This window comes from Pipistrellus kuhlii, unplaced genomic scaffold (assembly GCF_014108245.1).
Source record: "Pipistrellus kuhlii isolate mPipKuh1 unplaced genomic scaffold, mPipKuh1.p scaffold_m20_p_6, whole genome shotgun sequence".
NCBI classification, from domain to species: domain Eukaryota; kingdom Metazoa; phylum Chordata; class Mammalia; order Chiroptera; family Vespertilionidae; genus Pipistrellus; species Pipistrellus kuhlii.
In genome coordinates this window covers 27,558,436-27,577,811 of record NW_023425562.1, presented here as the reverse complement: position 1 = coordinate 27,577,811, position 19,376 = coordinate 27,558,436, and the positions used below count along the sequence as shown (strand labels likewise).

Sequence of the window (19,376 nt, the reverse complement as noted above, 5' to 3'; positions counted from 1 at the left end):
TAGACACGATTTCAGTTCAGACATATAGCTTAATCCCAAAGAGCCTACGGGGTGGTTACTGGAATATGGGTCTTCCAATTTGAATGCTAACCCACTTGGCTGAGCCTGGAGGGCAGGCCTTTGTGGTACAGGATGGCTGATTCCCCAGCTGACACTGTTAAGCTGAACATCTATCTTTACCAGGTGACTGCCTACTATATACCCAACCTGCACAGCCGATGCCCTCAGGCAGTGGCTGTGAGGCAGAAATGGACACCGTTCAGGATGTAACAACCTCTGGGGGCTGCGGAGGAATCTGAGTCACTCACTCATGGAACCAGTTAAAGGGCTTGTCAGGTTCCAGGTGCTCTAGCATAACCCCATGAGGGCTCCAGTGGAGCATCCTGCTATGCATGTCACAGCTACATGGCCAGGAGAGGACGAGGACAGTGAGAGAGGCGAGCCTGTTAGCAATCCAATGGTCTCTAATAAAAACACAGAGACAGGCTTTTTTTTTACTTAAAAAAAAGCCATCATTCCTTTAGATGTCACCATGTCCTTCACAAAAAGAGGAGATGACAGCAAGGAATCTTAATTTATGGAAAATTAGAAACATGAGGACAAACACAGGGAGGATTGGACTTGAGTCTCCACAGGGACATTAACTGGCTGTTCAGTGTTAGACGAGTCAGTTCCCCTCTCTGGGGTCCCCATTTCATCATTTTTGAGAAGAGGGACCTGATCTTTGCATCTCTGTATTTCCCTTCATATTTGTAGAGGTGCAGCCCCATGGCCTTTTTGGAGTCTGCAGGCAGAGGAACATGGTGCTGCTCCCTCTCCTGCAGCACTGCTCAGACTTTCTGCATGGGAACCGCTGCTCTAATCCCTTCTTACCTTGCTAATTCCTGCACTGAGTTCTGTTGCACCCGCCCACCTTCAGACCCCATGCAATCGGGTTATTCGGAGTGAGACTGATTTGTGGCCCAATCCAGGACTTTTTTAAATGAAAAAGGGAAAGGGAGGAGCTTTATAAAAACAGGCCCAGAAAACAAGCCTACATGGATGGTTGTCACCTTGCAGGGTCACACAGCAACCTCTAGGGGACATTCCTCAAATGATCATCAGTCCCTTCACATCCAGGAATGATCCTTGGGATGTCACTAATGTTTCACACAAGAATTTAAGCCAATGCATTTTCTGGGAAGGCAGATGATATCTGATTTTATACAACAGCTATGGTTAAAATAATTGCTATTTTACATCTGGATTTGATGGAAATCATAACTATTTTAATAAAGTCAAAGGGAATACAAAATTGTTCAGTAGGTTCCCATCCCAACCTCCTTTACTGTAAGCCCAGAACGACAGATGGGTGACATGGATGCTGGAGTGAAAGCTGTGGCAGGTGGGAGCGTCCACCCAGGCGGGGGCTTCTGCAAAGGGGCCAGGGCCACACTGAGCATGTGAGTTCCTAGACCCTGCCCATCACACAGGTATTGAGAGCAAGCTTCTACCCTCAGAAAGCCTTCCAGGGAAGAGTACTGCCCTTCCAACAATCAGCATGGCCTACTATAGACTCTGGCATAGACAAATGCCTAAAGATTTGAAGGTTTCTTAAAGCAAAGAAACTAGGAATGCAGCTCAGCCATTCACAAGAGGGCAAATAGGTGAATTCCGTTTCCTCACAACAGACATAATGGCATCATAGATACTATTGTATCTCCCCTTTCTTTAGGTTGGGGAAGAAAAAGTAAAAATTAGTTTTAGAGGTACTGGTTTTTAATAGTAAATTTGTTGATGGGTTGGCCATTTTAAAATTTGGGGGATATTTTGTCTTTGTTAAAAAGCGACTCAAGGCTTTAAGTATCTTCTACCTCAAAATTTTTGATTATGGACATAGTTTCATATTTGTAATTTTGACAAATATGGGTTAGATGTAAGGGGAGTTGTTTGATGGTATTTGAAATCATTCTTTTTTCTTCTAAAATTAGTTAATTTTTAATTGCATATATTGTGCAATTAGAAGTTACTAATGTAGAAATTATGTATGTTTATTTTATGGATAATTTATTTTCAGTTCACTTTCCAATGTTCTCTTTGCTCTTTTTGATTAGTATGATTCAGAATTTGGTTCTGGAGCAATTATTCTCCAGTCATGTTCATGTGTAATATTCAGGAGGCTTCTAAAACCCTTGAAACTTTCTGAAAAAAAAATTTGTATTTCTGTGCAAAAATAAAATTGTTACAAGAACACATTTAACAAGGTTGGTAGCTTCCAAATAGGACAGTCTTTATGGGCTGCAAAAAGAAATATAAACCACAATGACTTTTTGTCTCAGTGGTGTCTGTCAAAGGAGAATGAAAGCTTCCTTTCACCAATGCTGATTGTGGCACGCTCTCAGGAAGACACACAGGAGGCGCTGTCAGCACTCGCCATGCAAGAACACTATTTTCACTTTGCAACTGACGTCACCCATGGTTTCAAAAATTAATTACTGAGAAAGGTGTGTATGAGTGGGTAGAAATAAAACGAAAAATTAAGTTTTATTACCATGCACAATGTTATAACAATGAATTATTTTATTCTAGGAACTAAAAGCATTTTAAACAGCATCTCAATTAGCAAATAAATGCTTTGACCTTGAAATGCTTAAGAGTTTCTGTCCCTAAGTGTTTTTATCTGTTCACAAAAATTTATAATGGCTGAAATATATCTATTATTTTAGAACTTATAATAGATATTCCTCAAAGGATTGTAAAAGAATCAATACCTATTTTCGGAGGACTGGAGAGGTTATATCCATAAGGATTTTTTTGGTACAAAAAATCAAATTTAAACCAATATATGTATGAGTAATATGTTTTTTAAATAAAAATGAGATTTGAACATGTATACTATTTTTTCTCTGTACCCAAGGATACATTTTTATTGATTTTAGAGAGAGAAAGATGGAGAAAGAGAATGAGAGAAAGACACACATACACAGAGAAACATTGATCTGAGAGAAACAACTATCGGTTGCCTCCTGGGCGTGCCCTGACCAGGGATTAAATCCGCAACCTTTTGGTGTACCACCGAGCCTTCTGGCCAGAGCAACACATGTACTATTTAAAACCTTGAGGGTTTTGTTGGTGTTTTATTTTTTTTTAATTTTTTTTATATCTTTCCATGCCAAATTGCTTTGGATCCACATCAAATGATTAGAATAAAGAAAGGCACAAGTGGAGAAGTTAAAGTACAGCAATTCAGCCACAGCTAAAAATAGCATTTCAAAATAAATATATTTTTACTGACTTATCCCCACTGAGGTTGCAATTTCAACTTCTAGTTACCTATTTCAGGTTCGGTATTGATAAAACAGCCTTCGTTCCTTCCCCTCTTTCGTTTTGTAACAAATGTAGAATTTGTGAAGGACAAAGAGTCCAGTAGAGCTTGGTGCCTTGCTCAGCATCGCATCTGACATGTGACTGGGAGTGACCCAGAGGCTTCTAAACCAGCTGTGGGAATACAGCCCATCTCTGATGTCCTTATACAGCAAGAATTTTAACCCAGAATTCCACAAATGATTCTGTAGGTGAATCTTTCTTTCCAGGCTCCAATCAGTTAGAGACAACTCAATCTTTATGTGTCTATCTCAGAATCAAACAAAGGGCCTGGCATGGTATAGGTGCTTTTTAACCTATTTAATAAAAACAGTGAAGATGCGAATGTTCTCAGTGATACATTTGAAGATGGACACAAGGTGTAATTCATTCAGTCTAGCTCAGTGGTCAGCAAACTCATGAGTCAACAGAGCCAAATATCAACAGTACAACGGTTGAAATTTCTTTGGAGAGCCAAATTTTTTAAACTTAAACTTCTTCTAATGCCCCTTCTTCAAAATAGATTATCCCAGGCCCTGTTATTTTGTGGAAGAGCCACACTCAAGGGGCCAAAGAGCCGCATGTGGCTCGCAAGTTGCAGTTTGCTGACCACTGGCTCTAGCTAATTACCTCAGGCATGTCATTTTCCTCCTAGGACAGGATTTGCGCTTTAGCGCGAGAGCTGGATCTGTACAATTGACAGCAGCTATCTAGAACACTGTGGTGCAAATCATTCATAGGCTTTTCTGGGATAGGCAGTAAGAAAGACAGGTCAGTTTTCAAAGTCAGCCTGGAGTGTGGAGGAGGCAGTGAGAGGCAGCATACTGTATGGTGGTTGTGAGGATGGGCTCTGAGCTGAACTAGATGGTTTTGGGTCCTGAGTCTGCTTATACATACTTTTGAGCTGTGTGACTTTGGTAAGTTACTTAACCTCTCTTGTCTTCTGTAATATGGGGATGATAATATTATGCATCTCATAACATTATGAGGTAACCTATACACAGACTTGGTGCTGGCCCATGGCCAATGCATGTTATGTGACAATGCATGTGATCACAGAACTCAGGGAAGATGGGAGCTGACAGAATCACTTCTTGGACTTTTATTATGAGTCACGGAGAGGTAATTCTGAAAGAAAAATATCAAAGATAACAACAGATGGTAGAAGATTCTAGTATAGAAGATACTTTGTGGAGTGGCATTTTAAAATAGACATAAAGCCCTATTGGCTCAGTGAATAGAGTGTTGGCCTACAGACTGAAAGGTCCCAGGTTCGATTCCGGTCAAGGGCATGTACCTTGGTTGTAGGCATATTCCCAGTGGGAGGTGTGCAGGAGGCAGCTGATGGATATTTCTAACTCTCTTTCTCTTTCCCTTCCTCTCTGTAAAAAAAAAAAATCAATAAAAAACATTAAAAAATTAAAATAAAGTTAAAGATGCAGCCCTTGACACAGATAAGTCATTTTGTCATTGGGAAGGTTCATTCTTACTTGCCTCCAGCTTGGAAACCACTATCCTGTGCCTAGAAATCATACAGGTATCTCTCCTAGTTTTTTGTTGGTACCTGATTTTACCTGGCTCAATCTAGGGGAGGATAATGGAGATAACCTGAGGAGGGTGGGGATCCATGTTAAGTTCTGATGAACTTTCATCTCATACATTCATTTCTCACACTGATTAAGCCCACCTCTTATACCTTTGCCAAAACCAAACCCACTGTTTAGAACATGAAATACCTGGAGATACTGTCATGTGAATCTGTGCTATCCATTCTGCGGGCTGTCTGTGCACCTGACGCGGCACCAGGGCGTTCGTCAATGGTGTCCAGTCCAGACTCTCTGGAGAGGTTCATGATGTGGTTCTGATAGTACATGTGGATGCTTTCCCGAGTAGGAACGTTGCCCTGCAGCGAAGGAGACATTGCCACAGTTCTTACTTGCCTCTGCAGCCACCGGGCATTTATCAACACTGACAATTCTCAGCTATCAAGCACACCTGGAGTGATGAACACAAAGCTGGTGAAGCTGGGGACTGATGTCAACTCATGAATGGTACCCAATGTTATTGGACAATGCTACACAAGAAACCCCTCTTGTTTATGGATGAAGATGGTCAACAGGTATAAACTTCCAGTTGAAAAATTAGTAAGTCATGGGGGTGTAATGCACAGCGGGGTCTCTGTAGTTAACAATATTGTATTGTGTGCGGGAGTCCCTCCTCATGCACAAGGGATGCATTTTAAGACCCTCAGAGCGCAACTGAAACCTTGGGTAGTACTGAGCCCTACCTGTACTATGTTTTTTTTCCTGTACACACACACCTGTGATAAAGTTTAATTTATAAAGTAGGCACACCAAAGAAACGAATAACTAACAATAACTAACAATAAACTAAAACAGTGATAATGTAATAAGAGGGGAAGATGACCTCTATCACTGTCTTTCAGCAAACTAGGACAGAGTTTTTCTCTTCACAATTTCACCAATAGAAGATTCTTTCTCACCATGGGTCTTAGCAACTTTAATATATTGTTTTTCACTTTCCATATTAAATCAGTAACTTTCACCTTTTCACTGACAGTAAGCTTTATGGCTTGTCTTTGGCATACCTTCATGTCCAGCACCACTATTCTCGCACGTTGGGCCATTTTTTTAAGTAAAATAAGGGTAACTTGGATGTAAGCACTGTGATAGCACCACAGTGGATCTCATAAGCCAGCTGGCTACTGAATGACTAACTGGTGGGAGTGCACTCAGCGGGGAGATGCTGGACAAAGGGACGGTTCGCATCCTGGGCAGGATGGAGAAGGATGGGATGAGATTTCATCACAATACTCAGCACAGTGTGCAATTTAAAACTTATGAGGGTTAATTTCTGGAATTCTCATTTGATAACGTTTGGACTGTGGTTGACCAAGGATAACCCACAGAAAGTGAAACCATGGATAAGGGGGAACTACTTTATTTGAAATTTGCTTAAAAAAAGTAGATGTTAAAAATTTACAGGGAAAAAATTGTAACTATGTGTAATAAAAGTTACATAGACTCATTGTGGTGATCATTTCATAATATATGCAAATATTGAATCATTATGCTGTACACATGAAACTAATATGATATTGTATGTCAGTTATTTTTTTTAATTGTTTTAAAAAGGAATCCCTTCTTATATGTAAGTCTGTAGCTATGTATAAATACGTATGGAATAGTAACGTATCCAGAAATAAGCTATTATTTTAAAATATGAAGTATATAAATCTTATATGACTATATTTTTGTCATTCTGCATATATCCTAATTTTTCCTCTGAGAAGTTTCAGATCAAAATTCTCAGACTAAACAACATAATCCTTTAGGAGACACAGTAGAGTCTGTGCACCTGCAAACTAGATGAGACGAGGAGATAGGATGAATTAATTGGCCACTATCCCAGGACTGGTGTGTGTGTGTGTGTGTGTGTGTGTGTGTGTGTGTGTGTGTGTGTGTGATTTTAATTCTGAGCATGGCACAGCTCTAAATAGACAGGAAAATAAAGGGGTTCTGTAGAGACTGTCTGGAAAGAAAGGATTTTGTCTTTTGCTACTTAGAGTTCTGGATATTGACTTTCACAAACTGTATAATGTGGAAAGAAGCAAAGAGAATTATTCCAAGAGTGTTACCTTTTTAATTTCTCTGGTCAGCATGCATCTTTCAATTCTCAACACTGTGGATATGTCAATATGCTCCCTGGAAATGGAGTTGAGCCAAGTGGTAAAACTGTCCACGGTGGCCAGAAAGAGCACCCAGGTAAATTTCAGAATATTAAATATCCTTTTGATGATGTTATCTAGGAGGAAGAAAAAGAAACACAATTTCAAAGGAATAAATGCGGTCAGCCATTTTGCCGTGGGAACACAGCGGTGTTTTACCAAATGCAGACCTGCCGGAGCCTCCCTGCCTCATGCAGAATGGGCCTGGACTGGGCACGGACTGGGCATGACGGGGTGTGGGGACCACTGCAGCTTAGGAAGCCACCATCATGCAAACCAAGCGAGGCTGGAATCGTTAACCTTTGGTCAAGACAGCTGCCAGGACAGATTCCTACACTTTTGGTTAAAAGTAGAGATTGCCTTCCAAGATAGTTATGTTACTGACACAGGGAATTACAAGACCCATTTACCTGGGAAAACACTGTGTTTTGCCAGGTAACTGGGTCTTGTAATTCTTTTTCTATAAGTTTCTTCTTTTCTTTTTTTTTTTTTAAAAAAAATATATATATTGATTTTTTTTTACAGAGAGGAAGAGAGAGGGATAGAGAGTTAGAAACATCGATGAGAGAGAATCATCAACCAGCTGCCTCTTGCCCACCCCCTACTGGGATGTGCCCGCAACCAAGGTACATGCCCTTGATTGGAATCGAACTCGGGACCCTTTAGTCCGCAGGCTGAGGCTCTGTCCGCTGAGCCAAACCAGTTTTGGCAGTTTCTTCTTTTCTTAATAGTTGTTGGAAACAATTCTGTTGATTCAGTAAGAATTTGATGCTTTCTATTGCAGTTGCATTCAGTTAAATTATTTAAAACAATTCTGTAGAACTCAGTATGCGTACTAAGAGTATATGTGTACACCACTGAAATACCGTTATTCTTAATTCTACTGAGCTGTGCTAACCACAAAACAACGCACATGGGATCCACCCTCCGGAAACCAGCAGAAGCTGTGAAATTCCTGATGGAATTGGGTTCTCTTCCTTATCTGTGCTGTGCCCGGGGGCGCCTGGGAGAGCTGCCCAGTGGGATAAGCTCTGCTCCAGGTGCACTTGTGCCCCAAGCATGTCTCCATGCAGCACGTCCCTCGCCAGCCCTCAGAGAAGCCAACATGAACTTCTTGGTCATGATCAGGTTTGAAGAGACTCCATAGCTGTGACCTAATTTTATTTTAGGCCTGAATCAAAATAAAAAAGGAACAATCCCGTATAAACCATCTTGTTAGTTTGTTCCTGTAAGCCAATAAGTTGTCAACTAGCATACATAAAATCCTTGAAGACATGCTACCAAATTTTGATCAATGTGTGCCTTTCTTTTAACTTGGCATTTAAAATTTTAGTTGTTGTTTGTTTGTTTTTAACGATTTCAAATAAAGCAGACACTTAGTGAACGTAAGAATGAGTTAAGAATTGTCTTACTGTTTATTGAAAACAAACACCACCAGTAAAAATCCAACTTGTATCTCACTCTTTGCCCACAAAATAAATAACTAAAACCAGATTTAAGTGTCATAGTAAAACCTTAACGAACTTACAATTAATGATTGTAGCCTAGCTGTTACGATCTTGTGCAGGGGCCAACCAACTTTTTCCTGAACAGGGCCTGAGAGTAAATATTTTTTGCTTTCCAGGCCATACTGTCTGTATTTCAATGAATCACTCTGCTGCTGTCCTGTGTAAGCAGCTATCGACAATGAGTGAATTGTCTATGAATGGGAATGAATGACTGGGTTTCCAATGAAACTGTATTGCAGATACTGAAATCTTAGTTTTATAATGTTCATATATCATGAAATACAGTTCTTTTTAATATTTTTTCAACCATTAAAAATATAAAGATCATCCTTAGCTAACAAGCCTTATAAACACAGGTGGCAGGTATAGTTTCCTGACCTGGAATCTAGTATGATCAGATATGACCACTGTGTGACTCAAATCTTCTCCCTGTATTTTAATTCCTAGACCACAATGTGAATCAGAGTTTAACTTGGTAATGGTAAAAAATAAAAATTATTTGTGAACTGAGTGGCCTAGGAGGAAGGCAGGTTTTCTCCTGGGTAAACATTTGCTCTTCTCAAAAGGAAAACACCACAAGCAGCTTAGCTCTATGTGGGATGGCCCCCTGACAGAGCGGAGATGGGCAAGGGAGACAAAGGAGAGTTTAACAGTTCTACCTGCTGGAATAACAAGAACCTTGGAGCAGCCAGCTGGTCACTAAGAAGGAAACTGGAAAAGGATATGGGGGATGATTAAATGAGAAGGGCCTGGAGGGAAGGGGCCTGAGCCACAGGTGGCTGGGAAGCCAGGCCCCAGAGACACCAGCCTGTGAGAGATCTGCCCGGATGGGAACAGTGATCACTAACTTCCCCTTGGAAATAGTGTCCTGCTATGCATGCTGCCACTGCCTCCCACTCTCCCCCCAAACCTCGGCAAAATCGTGTCACACCTAACATCTTTACATGGGGTACACTTTAGGAAGTAGGGAATAGTTTCAATTAAAGAAAGAAGGCCAGGAGGCAGCAGGCGCTGAATGAAGCTGAATGGAGTGGAGTTGGTACAGATTCCACAGAAGAGTGATTCTGAGCCAGAGAGGCCTGAACACCCTGGGGACACTGACACCTTTCTTTTCACCCCACACTCCTGTTTCTGTTTTGATCTTAATCAAGACATGCAATTCCCGCAGTAGTGTGGATAGGACCTCTAGCCATTTGACCCGTGGAGGCGGGAAGACTTGAAGTTAGTTACAACTATTAAGAAACGTTAGCAACATCTTATATTTTTGACATCTTATTTTTTCCCCTCATATTCACAGTTATTTCCTGAGAGGTGGTAAAGATAAATATAATTATTTCACAGTTTTGCTAATGGTGGTCTTGATGTTAAAACTAAAATCACTGTGTTGGAGACCTGTATAACATGCACTTTATAAACTTGGGTAATCACTAAATGAAATTGGGATTTTTATTGAATACTTTTTTTTTTAATGGTAGAGGCAATAGGACATAGACATTAAGAGCACAAACTCTGGGTTCAGAATCCTTGGGTTCAAATCTTCGTGGCTATGTAGCCTTTGAAAAGTAGTTACTCTTTCTCTGCCTCAGTTAAGAAACTGAGTTAAATGGGGAAGAGGATCTTTGCCAGGCTTAAACAAATCAATTTGTCTAAATCTCTCAGAAAAGTGCCTGGCAAAGATGTGAAATCTAAGGGGTTCACTATTATTATTGTATAAGGCTTTGTAGCAATAACAGAAGATCTGGGTTCACGTGCGTGTGAATAAAATGATCTGGAAATGGAGGCCAGGTTTAAGAATTGTGCCACAGAGGGTAAGTAATTAGAGTGCCTTTGAGAAGTCTCATTTTGAGCCGGCAGATGGCATCCTTGGATGTATTTATCCAGAGTACTTGCCTGCTGATAATGCACATAGGAAACAGCATTTTTATTGAACTAAAGAGGCATTTGAGTTTGTTTCATTTGGAGAATTTTGTTTTGTTTTTCCTGCATGGAGAAATCTCCCTTCCAGTCCCACACTATGCAAAACCCGAATGATACCATAATGGGGCTGGGAGTAAGAAGACAGGGATTCTGTCCTTGACTGTAACTCTGAAATCCTGGGCAACCTCATTAGGACTTGGTTTTCCCCCAAAAAATGAGGAGTTGGCCCAAGTTTCCAGAGTACCTCTCCTCTCCCCAATTCTCCTTACCTCTTAACTCCTTTGTATAGTCTTTAAAACTAATTGCCAATATTTTTTGTTCCTCTAGTCTGATGGTTTCTGTGGGGCATTTGTCATTTGCTCCCCAACACCACCTTTCATGGGTACTTGGATAAAAGAATTTACAAACTGACTGTGATTAATCCAACAGCTCAAGGAGCAGATCTACTTTTAGGACTCACTTTGCAATTTCACAAGAGATGAGATTCCAAAGGACACCGATTATTTAGTCATAGTCCACAGACAGTATTTGATTAATTATTTGTAGGCAATTTCATTGGGCAAGTAACAGTTTCACATTTCTCCCTGGTCGTAGGTGTCTCTATTGTATTACCTGGTCCATCAGATTTCTTTTTGACTGGCTCATCCTCTTGGTCTTCCCACTCCACAGGCCCTGTCGAGCATGTTCAATTAACAAGAGTTAGGTTCAGTTAGGGTCTATTAAACGCCAACCCACTCTTCTGGGATAAAATAAAACTTAAACATTAAATTTCAGATTTCCTGTCTATTTTAAGAGTTTCTGGGGAAAAGTTGTAAGAATTCATATCATCCAGAAAAAAATATCATGGATATTAAGAAAATAAAGTGTAGTCAGTCTTATTAGCTAGGAAAATTCAAATAAAAACGAAAGCCTTTCATCATCCCAGAGAAAGACAAAAAAATAGAAAGAGTAATACATCGTGGGGATAAAGCAAGGGGGAAGTGCACGCTTCCACTCACGGGAGTAAATTACTGAACCGGTTTCGGAAAATACCTATTAAAGCAAAAAAAAAAAAAAAAAAAAAAAAAAAAAAAAAAGGACACATCATCTAACCCAGTAATCCCACTTTGGCTAATGTGTTCTGTGGAAAGTGCATGTTCTTCCTGACCTCCTGCTATCCATTTAAATACAGACACGTCCGACTGTATACGGAGCTTTGCTCAGGGATGTCTATGATAGCACTGTTTATGGCTGCAGAAATCTGGAAGCAAACCTTTGTCCATTAGTGATGTAATAGTGGAATAAATTATGTATATCCATATCACAGAATATGCTACAGCTATTATAAAAGGAGGATATAGATTTGTGAATACTTAATTGGAGAGATGGTCACAATTACGAATGAACATGGAAGAGCAGTTTGTATGGCATGAACTCACTTTGGAAAAACAAAGGAAACCGCACCTGCAGGCCCATGAGGAAGGAGGGGGAGGGAACACAGTATGTTGTGAAGGTTTGGTAGCTCAGTAGATGGGCATCCAGGGCAGACTGTGCATTTATCTCTTGACTGATGTCTTGTTACATCAGCTCTGTCTTAAGTTTGTCTTATTAAACTAAGAAAGTAAAATAAAATTAAAGCTATACCATGAGGTAGCAGGAGGCAGAATAGTAAAAAAGGAGAGAGGTGTTTCTATGTAGAGTTCCATTAAAAATTATGGTTGTTTTTCTTTATTTTAAAATATGTTTTTAATTTCACAAAGAATTTATGTATGTATTTTCTCTGTAAAGCCACAAAAATTTAAGAATTTAGATAAGCCTAAAGTTTCCTTTAATCACACCACTTAACCTCAGTCTCTCCACCCCTCCCCCAGAAGCAAGCAGTTATTAATTTTCTGAGTATTTTTTCCTGATATTCCTCTTGCATTTACACACTATTATATGCACTGATTAAAATGCAAAATACTACGTTGAGGTTTCCTTTGTTTTGTAATTGGTTGCATGATCTGTATGCCATTTTGCAACATAACGCTTTTCATTTGACATATTTGTCAGGAACTGCTCTCTACATCAGTTCAAAGTAACCCAACTCATTTCTTAAACTACTGAAGAGTATCCCATTATAAAATGATAACATAATTTACTTGGGTCTCCTTTATGTGGGCATTTAAGATGTTTCTAAATGTTTGTTATTAACCAATAATGACTGAGGAATACTCTTAGACAGGTGTCCTTGTGCACATGTGCAAACCCTGCGTCAGGTTACGCCACACACCTAGAAGTGGGACTGATGTCTAGTAGGACTGTCTTCAAAGTGGATGGACAACTTTACAAAAGCATTTAACTTCCCACTAGTCCCAGTGTTATCAGATGTTTAGGTTCTTGCCAATCCCGTAGGTAACAACCCAAAATATCAAAACACTGAGTTTATGTTTCTCATGTTACTAGTGAAGCCGAGCTCCTTTTAAAGCGCCATTTCCCCTTTATGATTTGTGAATTGTTTTCATATTTGTTGATCCACTGGGTTGAACTTTTACTGCTATTTTGGAATTCTTATTATATTAAAATGCTTATATTCAGCCTGATTTATATAATGAAAGTGTTTTTCCTGAGTGCCTCCACTGCATTTTACCTTTGCTACTGGTATGTTTTGTTGTGGTTTGAAATCCTCTCTCCCCGCTTAGAAACGTGTTTCTTTCATATGCCTTCAAATGCAGCAGTTTAATGTTGAATATGGCACTGGTAGTTATGTTCCATTTTTGGTTCACCTTTATTATTACTTTTTCCCAAGAACAGCTTTTAACTTATTGGCGAGGTCTTGTTTTATAGTTATTTTCTATAACTTAATCTCTCAAAATGATTCCTTTTTCTTTCTACAGACTTCCTTTGGGTTTATTTTGCCTCCCTCCCCCATTTTATAAATGCATCTTAACTTCATGTTTTCATTTCTTCCAAGTGTCAGACACAAGCAATTAAGAACAAGTGAAAATCTTTGCAGTCTTTGGAATTTAAGAATTCGATTCCTCCAAAGATTCTGTCCTTTGCAGTTCCTCCGTTGTAGACAAGACCACAGAAGTGGAGAGTGTGGCTGAAGCTGCACTCCAGGACACTCACCCTCCCCGGATCCTTTCCTCTTTCTTTTCTGTTCTTCTCTTGCAGACATTTTTTTCTCTCTGCGCCTCTGTCGGAGGGCTGTTTTAGGGTCAGTAATCCAGGCTTGATAAACAAACTGAAGGGAGAAAGTTCAATTATTTTCTAGCTTTTTAATAATTCAATTAAAAGAAAAGAGACCAACATCAAACTTCCTGACTTTTGGAAACATTTTTTTTTTTATCCCAACACAAACTAAATACCATCTCCAATATCCTTTCTGCTCCCACCCCCGTATTCTTTCATATGCTGAGCTGACCTGTGCTACTTTCATTATCATGAAATAATAGATGGAGACAGATTTGTAGGAATATATTTCATTTGGCATCACAGACAATCATGAGAAACTTTGGGTACATACAAACCAGCATTTTTCCCAGCTCACCATTATTATCACATTTGTGATTCTTAACTATTGATCTTTCCCATTACCCAATGGAATAAACTAGAGGTCTCACTAAGTATCAATAGTACAATGCTCTCCCATCATAAATAAACTCTGAGTAAAAAAGCAAAATAGCATCTTCTACTGGCCTATGTTGGGAAACAGTTTTGCACATTTGATACCTTCCCTTGTGAATAACAGCTATTACCAGCAACTTGAGAAAGGGCTTTGCAAATTGATTAGTATTTGGAGAGGAAAAATACTGTGATATTAAGATTAAGAAGTTATTGCAGATGATATGGAAGGAAAACTTGAGCTTTTGGTTGCCTTTAGTCTTTTTCATTCAAGAGCTGAAAATAGTTGCAATAGTATATTATTATAACCCATGATGAACAGCCCGCCCGCCGAGAGTCATGCAGGAGAAGGAACAAAAAGGAAACCTTGATATACAGAGTCAGCCACCTAGAACCACGAAGCCAGGCAGGCATGCGCCTCATGCACCCGCAGACACCCCTGGGTCTCAGGGAAGCTGGGTTTTCTGTTCTCATCAGAGAGTTAAAGGAATATTTTGCAGGGTCGCTTGTAGACCCAGGCACTTTCAGTTCAGATTTCTGGGATATTTGAAAAGCACTGTTTAATGAAACCATGGGTGCTGCATTGCCAGTAAAATTTAAGATATATCTGTAGTACTATAAAATTATATATATATATATATATATATATATATATATATATATATATATATGAGGGATTCAATGTTTCCACATATGGAAATGTAAAGGTCATAGGTTATTAAGAACATTACTTCTCACTGGTAGAAATCTGAATCTTAAGGGCAATTAATGTAAATATATTATTATTTTTTATTTCTGAATAAAAAACCCAGGAGGCAAAGAAAAAGAAATTATTTTATGCCCCAAATCTTTTTTTAAAAAGAATAAACTGAAATTTGAAGAATAAGGATCAAATAAAAGAATTTATGGTGGATGTTTATTGAGCATGTTAATTGGGGAGAATAGCAAGAATATCTCCTTAATGAACAAACTTGCTTCCACAAAACACTGATTCTTTTTAAAAACCTGTTCTGCTAAATGTAAATTAAATTTCAAGCTTAAGAGCAAAATATATTTTATTTTAAAAAGTTATTAGAATCCTGTTTCTAGAGAATGCAAGAATCTCAAAAATAAAAAAATAAAAAAAATTCAGGATTTGCGAATGTATTAAGTGCACAGTTGGAAACATTTTTCTCCTCTGAAGAAAACGAAACCTTTGGGCTGGAGGGTGAGAAGAAGAGGAGGTGCTTTGATTAGATTGAAGAGGTCTTAGGGAAATGGTGAGGACCACTGAAATTTGGCTATTTAAAGGGAACTCCTGGTTCTACATATGACATCTAAATGATTAAGTCTATCGGTTCTTTCTTGTAGTAATAAGAATTTAGATAATGCAAATATGAGCGAAGAAGGGAGGGGGAAAGAACCATTGACGCTCCTTATTTGTAGGTAAATTCTCTTAATGCTGATAGAAATACAAACATATTAGAGTCCCAGGCACATCTGACAGAGGGTCAGTTTCACTTAGGTTGAACTGTGTCAGGAAAAAGTTGATAATGAAGGTGGAGGAGGAAACACCCCATTTCTTACAGAGATAAGAAATGGAACTTTCTTACTGAAACTTCTCAATTCTTACTTGGTGGCTGTAGCTACCATCCATGTGATGGGGCTCCTTAGGGAACCAGACCCGAGTACCACTCACCATAAGAAGAAAGTGCATGGACATGTATTTATTGACCTCTGGCTTCTCCAGACTGCACTGCCACTGTATTCCCAACTTTATCTTACTTTAAAAAAAAAAACTTTTAAAATCATATATTATTAAGGAAAATGGAATTCATTTTATAGAACACTTAATTATATAAAAATAATTTAATCTTTAAAACAAGAGAGGACTTCACTGACATAAAAGATCCTTAACTGAAACTGGTTAAATTTCATAAACTGCCCTTTAATTCAGGTGTGGTCCAGGACTTTATGTTGTCTGTAAGAAGGTATTTTTTAAATAATAATATTTTTTAAAAATAGTAAGATAGTTACATTGTAATCATTCACAGAAATTGTTTTACATGGATGGAGAGACTCATAGAAGACAGAAGAAAGAATCCTGGGGAAGTGACAACGGTGAATATTAAACTAATAGGCAGGGACCTAGAGTAGATACGGCTACTCAAGGTGGTCCAGCTGCTTGCGCTTCACCCAGGAGTTTGAGAGAAATACAGAGTTTCAATCCTCCCCTCAGGACCTGCTGAATTAAATAACCTGCATTTAAATAAGTAAACTGTGAGAAACACCTGTGTTGGCCATTATCCAAACCATTTGTTCAACACTGAGGAGCATAAAGAGCTAAGGGTTTTAGTGCTTGCCTCAGATTAAGTCATGAGAAACAGCTTTCTTTCAAGTACAATAAGAGTAACTCCCTGCCTATGATTTTCAGTGATGAAGTAAAAACTGCTCGTATTCAGCACCGGTAACTGGACATGAACAGTTATTCAGCTCAGTACCTGGGAGGGAGCAGCTGCACAGATTGCACATGGCAGCTCCGTGTAGGGAGGAGGTGTGCTGAATTCCCAATGAGAAATGGAAACTGATGTCCAATTTAAGAAGGTGGAGAACTGACAGGAAGCCAGGAAGGAGGTGGAACAAGCTGAATCTTTTATTCGCTTCCTCGTAATTTAACCAGCTTTCTGAGAAAAATTATACTTCTCACACATCGTAACTGATGCATGCAACCAGATAGGACCCCTTTCAAGTTAGATGTGACTTAGACAAAACTACAAAAAGGACAGAAATAGATGTATATCTGCATTTTCTCTTCCTATTTTTCGATAGGCTCTGGTGTCAATGGAAAAACAAGAATCAAATAATATGAAATTTGGCTTCTCAGAACTCTTAGTGGAAAGCTTTGTCTAACATTTTAAATTCTTAGAATTCCTTCATTGCTCGATTTATAGGACAGGGAAAATGCAGATGTAGCAACAAGGGTCTGCTTGTCTAAAGATCTACAGAGCAGAGGGTCACACACCACACACCAGTAAAACATCAAATACCTTTGCAGCTCTGATTAAATACTGAAGAATAGTTTTGGGAAGTTTAATGACAGACTTTGGCAAGGCTAAAATGGCTGATGCAAACTTCCCAATAGCTCTCTACAAAGAAGGACAAAGCAAGAGTAATTAGTAGAAAAAAAGCAAAAACTAATAATTTAATAGATGATGTCAGCATGAGTTTGTCTCTACAAATACATCAACTATGTTCAAATGTGCCAGTCATTGAAGCTAGAATAAAATGTGCTTATGTTAGAAGGAAAGAAGACAGTCAAACGTTGCGCATAATCTGTGAAAATAGTGAAGATGACCCCGGTCTCTCCTTTGCTGCATGATAAGTTAGAACAAGAGTCATTAGATCAAAAATAAGCAAGTCAAATTGTTAGTATTTGACAAGCTAGCTGCATACATGCACACAAACACAGTCATCTGGAAACACACGAGGTTAGCAATGGGGCCAGTGCAAAAGCATCAGAGCAAGGTGTCTCCGTGAATAACTTAGCTCTTCAGTGTCATTGGGAAAATGGGTGGATGTGACCTGCCAGCTTGAGAAGACCTGGCCAGCAAACTAACATTAGCCTTTTTAAGGACACAACATGTAATTCTAGGTGCCTGTAGTATAACCAATGAATATTAACTTCTAACATGTGGCTCTTGCCTAAAATCTATATACAACCTATGTACATATAAATATATATCAAGCTTTTGTTCCATATGTAACTCTTCCGACAAATCATCATGTTTAGGTAGCACTGATGATACATTCGCTGAGTACGTTATATTTAGGCTAATGAGTTATACAACTGAGAATGGTACAGTAAGTTCTGGGGAGAAAAAGGCAGTTAAATGGGAAAAATCAGAGCTGTGCTAGATACTTTCATTGCTTTAATAACTTCTCAAATCTTTAGCAATACAAATAAAACTGACTTTCAAAAGAAAGCAATTTTTAAGTGACCATTTATTTTAAAACAAAACATGATCAACTATTCTACATATCAAAATATAAGTCCACTCAAGTAATCCAAAGCAAGTACAGAGAGGTCTTCTTCACCTCCCACTTGTGACAAAAAAATAAAGTTCACCTAAGGAAGTTGAATGTTTTTGTTGGTAGCATCAGAAACATGTTGGATATCAGTGAATGAAGACCTGACTGGAACAGTGTTCTTGTGTAGTAGAAACTATGGTAATGCTGAGAGCAAGCAGCATTAGTTTAATGAGGAATAAACAATTTCAGATGTAGGTCAGAAGCTTCTGGGGCTCTAACACTTCCTATGAATATGGCAGAAGTCTAGGCTTTTAAGCACCATCTGTCAAACAAACAACAATAACTCAATTAGCAAACACCATGATTTCCCAAATCCCATAATTACCTGGAAAGCTGACTTTCTTGGAGGTTCTTCATCTTCCTTTTTTAATTCTTCCTCTTCCTCCTCTTCACTATCCGTTTCAAACAAATAATAGTCTCCACTCCTGACCACTAAGCAAAACAAAATATTTACTTACTTCTTGAAAGAGATACGAGATAGTCAGGGGATTATTAATGAAATGCCCCCCAAACATACACATAAATTGCCCATAAAAGGACCACAGTGAGAGACATTGATAGAGAGGGAAAAGAAAACAAGAGATGAAGAGGATTCATTCTGGGCTATGCTATGTGTTGTTGGCATGACTGGGTCTGCAGAGCATGAAGGCCTTGTCTGTGCCATGTAAGAGAATTGGCCACTACTGGGCTGATCTGGTATTTTCTTTCTTCCTCATTGTAAATATTATACAGATGTATCAGATCAACTCTGTAGCAACCAGTTTTGTTACCAAGATGACCAAAATAACTGAAAACTATTTCGCAATTCAGCAATTCTGGTCCTTTAGACAAGGCTGAAGTAAAGTGGAAGGCTTGGTGTTGTCTGTATGGATCCAAACTGTTGTAGAAAAGCAATCAGAAAGATTCAGGACCACTAATCCGTGTCACCAATCTTCTACTTCACTTTATACTGTGCAGACCTGGCTTTCCCACATGTCACGAAAGGGACACCAATATGGCAAGACATTTGAAAGAGTTGATTTTTAAAAAGATAACACATTGCTATGAGGAAGAAATGGATGGGCAACATTAAAAAAAAAAAAAAAGGAACAGAACCACAATAATGCTATCACAAACACTGTGGCTTTTTCTACACGAAGAATGGGACAGACTGGGGCACGGCAGACATGGTCCATACCGTTTAGTGCTGTTAGACTTCTGGTCAACCA

General features: G+C 38.9%; 1 protein-coding gene across 5 annotated transcripts in view; it reads right to left on the bottom strand.

Moving 5' to 3' along the window:
• Positions 1-19,376, bottom strand: part of PIEZO2 (piezo type mechanosensitive ion channel component 2) — a 309,124-nt gene that overhangs the window by 29,074 nt on the left and 260,674 nt on the right. For 4 of the 5 annotated variants that reach the window (XM_036418633.2, XM_045574327.1, XM_036418630.2 and 1 more), the window contains 5 exons: positions 18,494-18,600; positions 13,606-13,720; positions 11,128-11,187; positions 7,001-7,167; positions 5,079-5,245 (listed from right to left, as the gene is read on the bottom strand). In XM_036418633.2, coding sequence (XP_036274526.1) covers positions 5,079-5,245; positions 7,001-7,167; positions 11,128-11,187; positions 13,606-13,720; positions 18,494-18,600 — 616 coding nt within the window. Of the gene's footprint in view, positions 1-5,078; positions 5,246-7,000; positions 7,168-11,127; positions 11,188-13,605; positions 13,721-17,126; positions 17,226-18,493; positions 18,601-19,376 lie in introns of all 5 variants that reach the window. The other variant, XM_036418635.2, reaches the window with a different exon arrangement.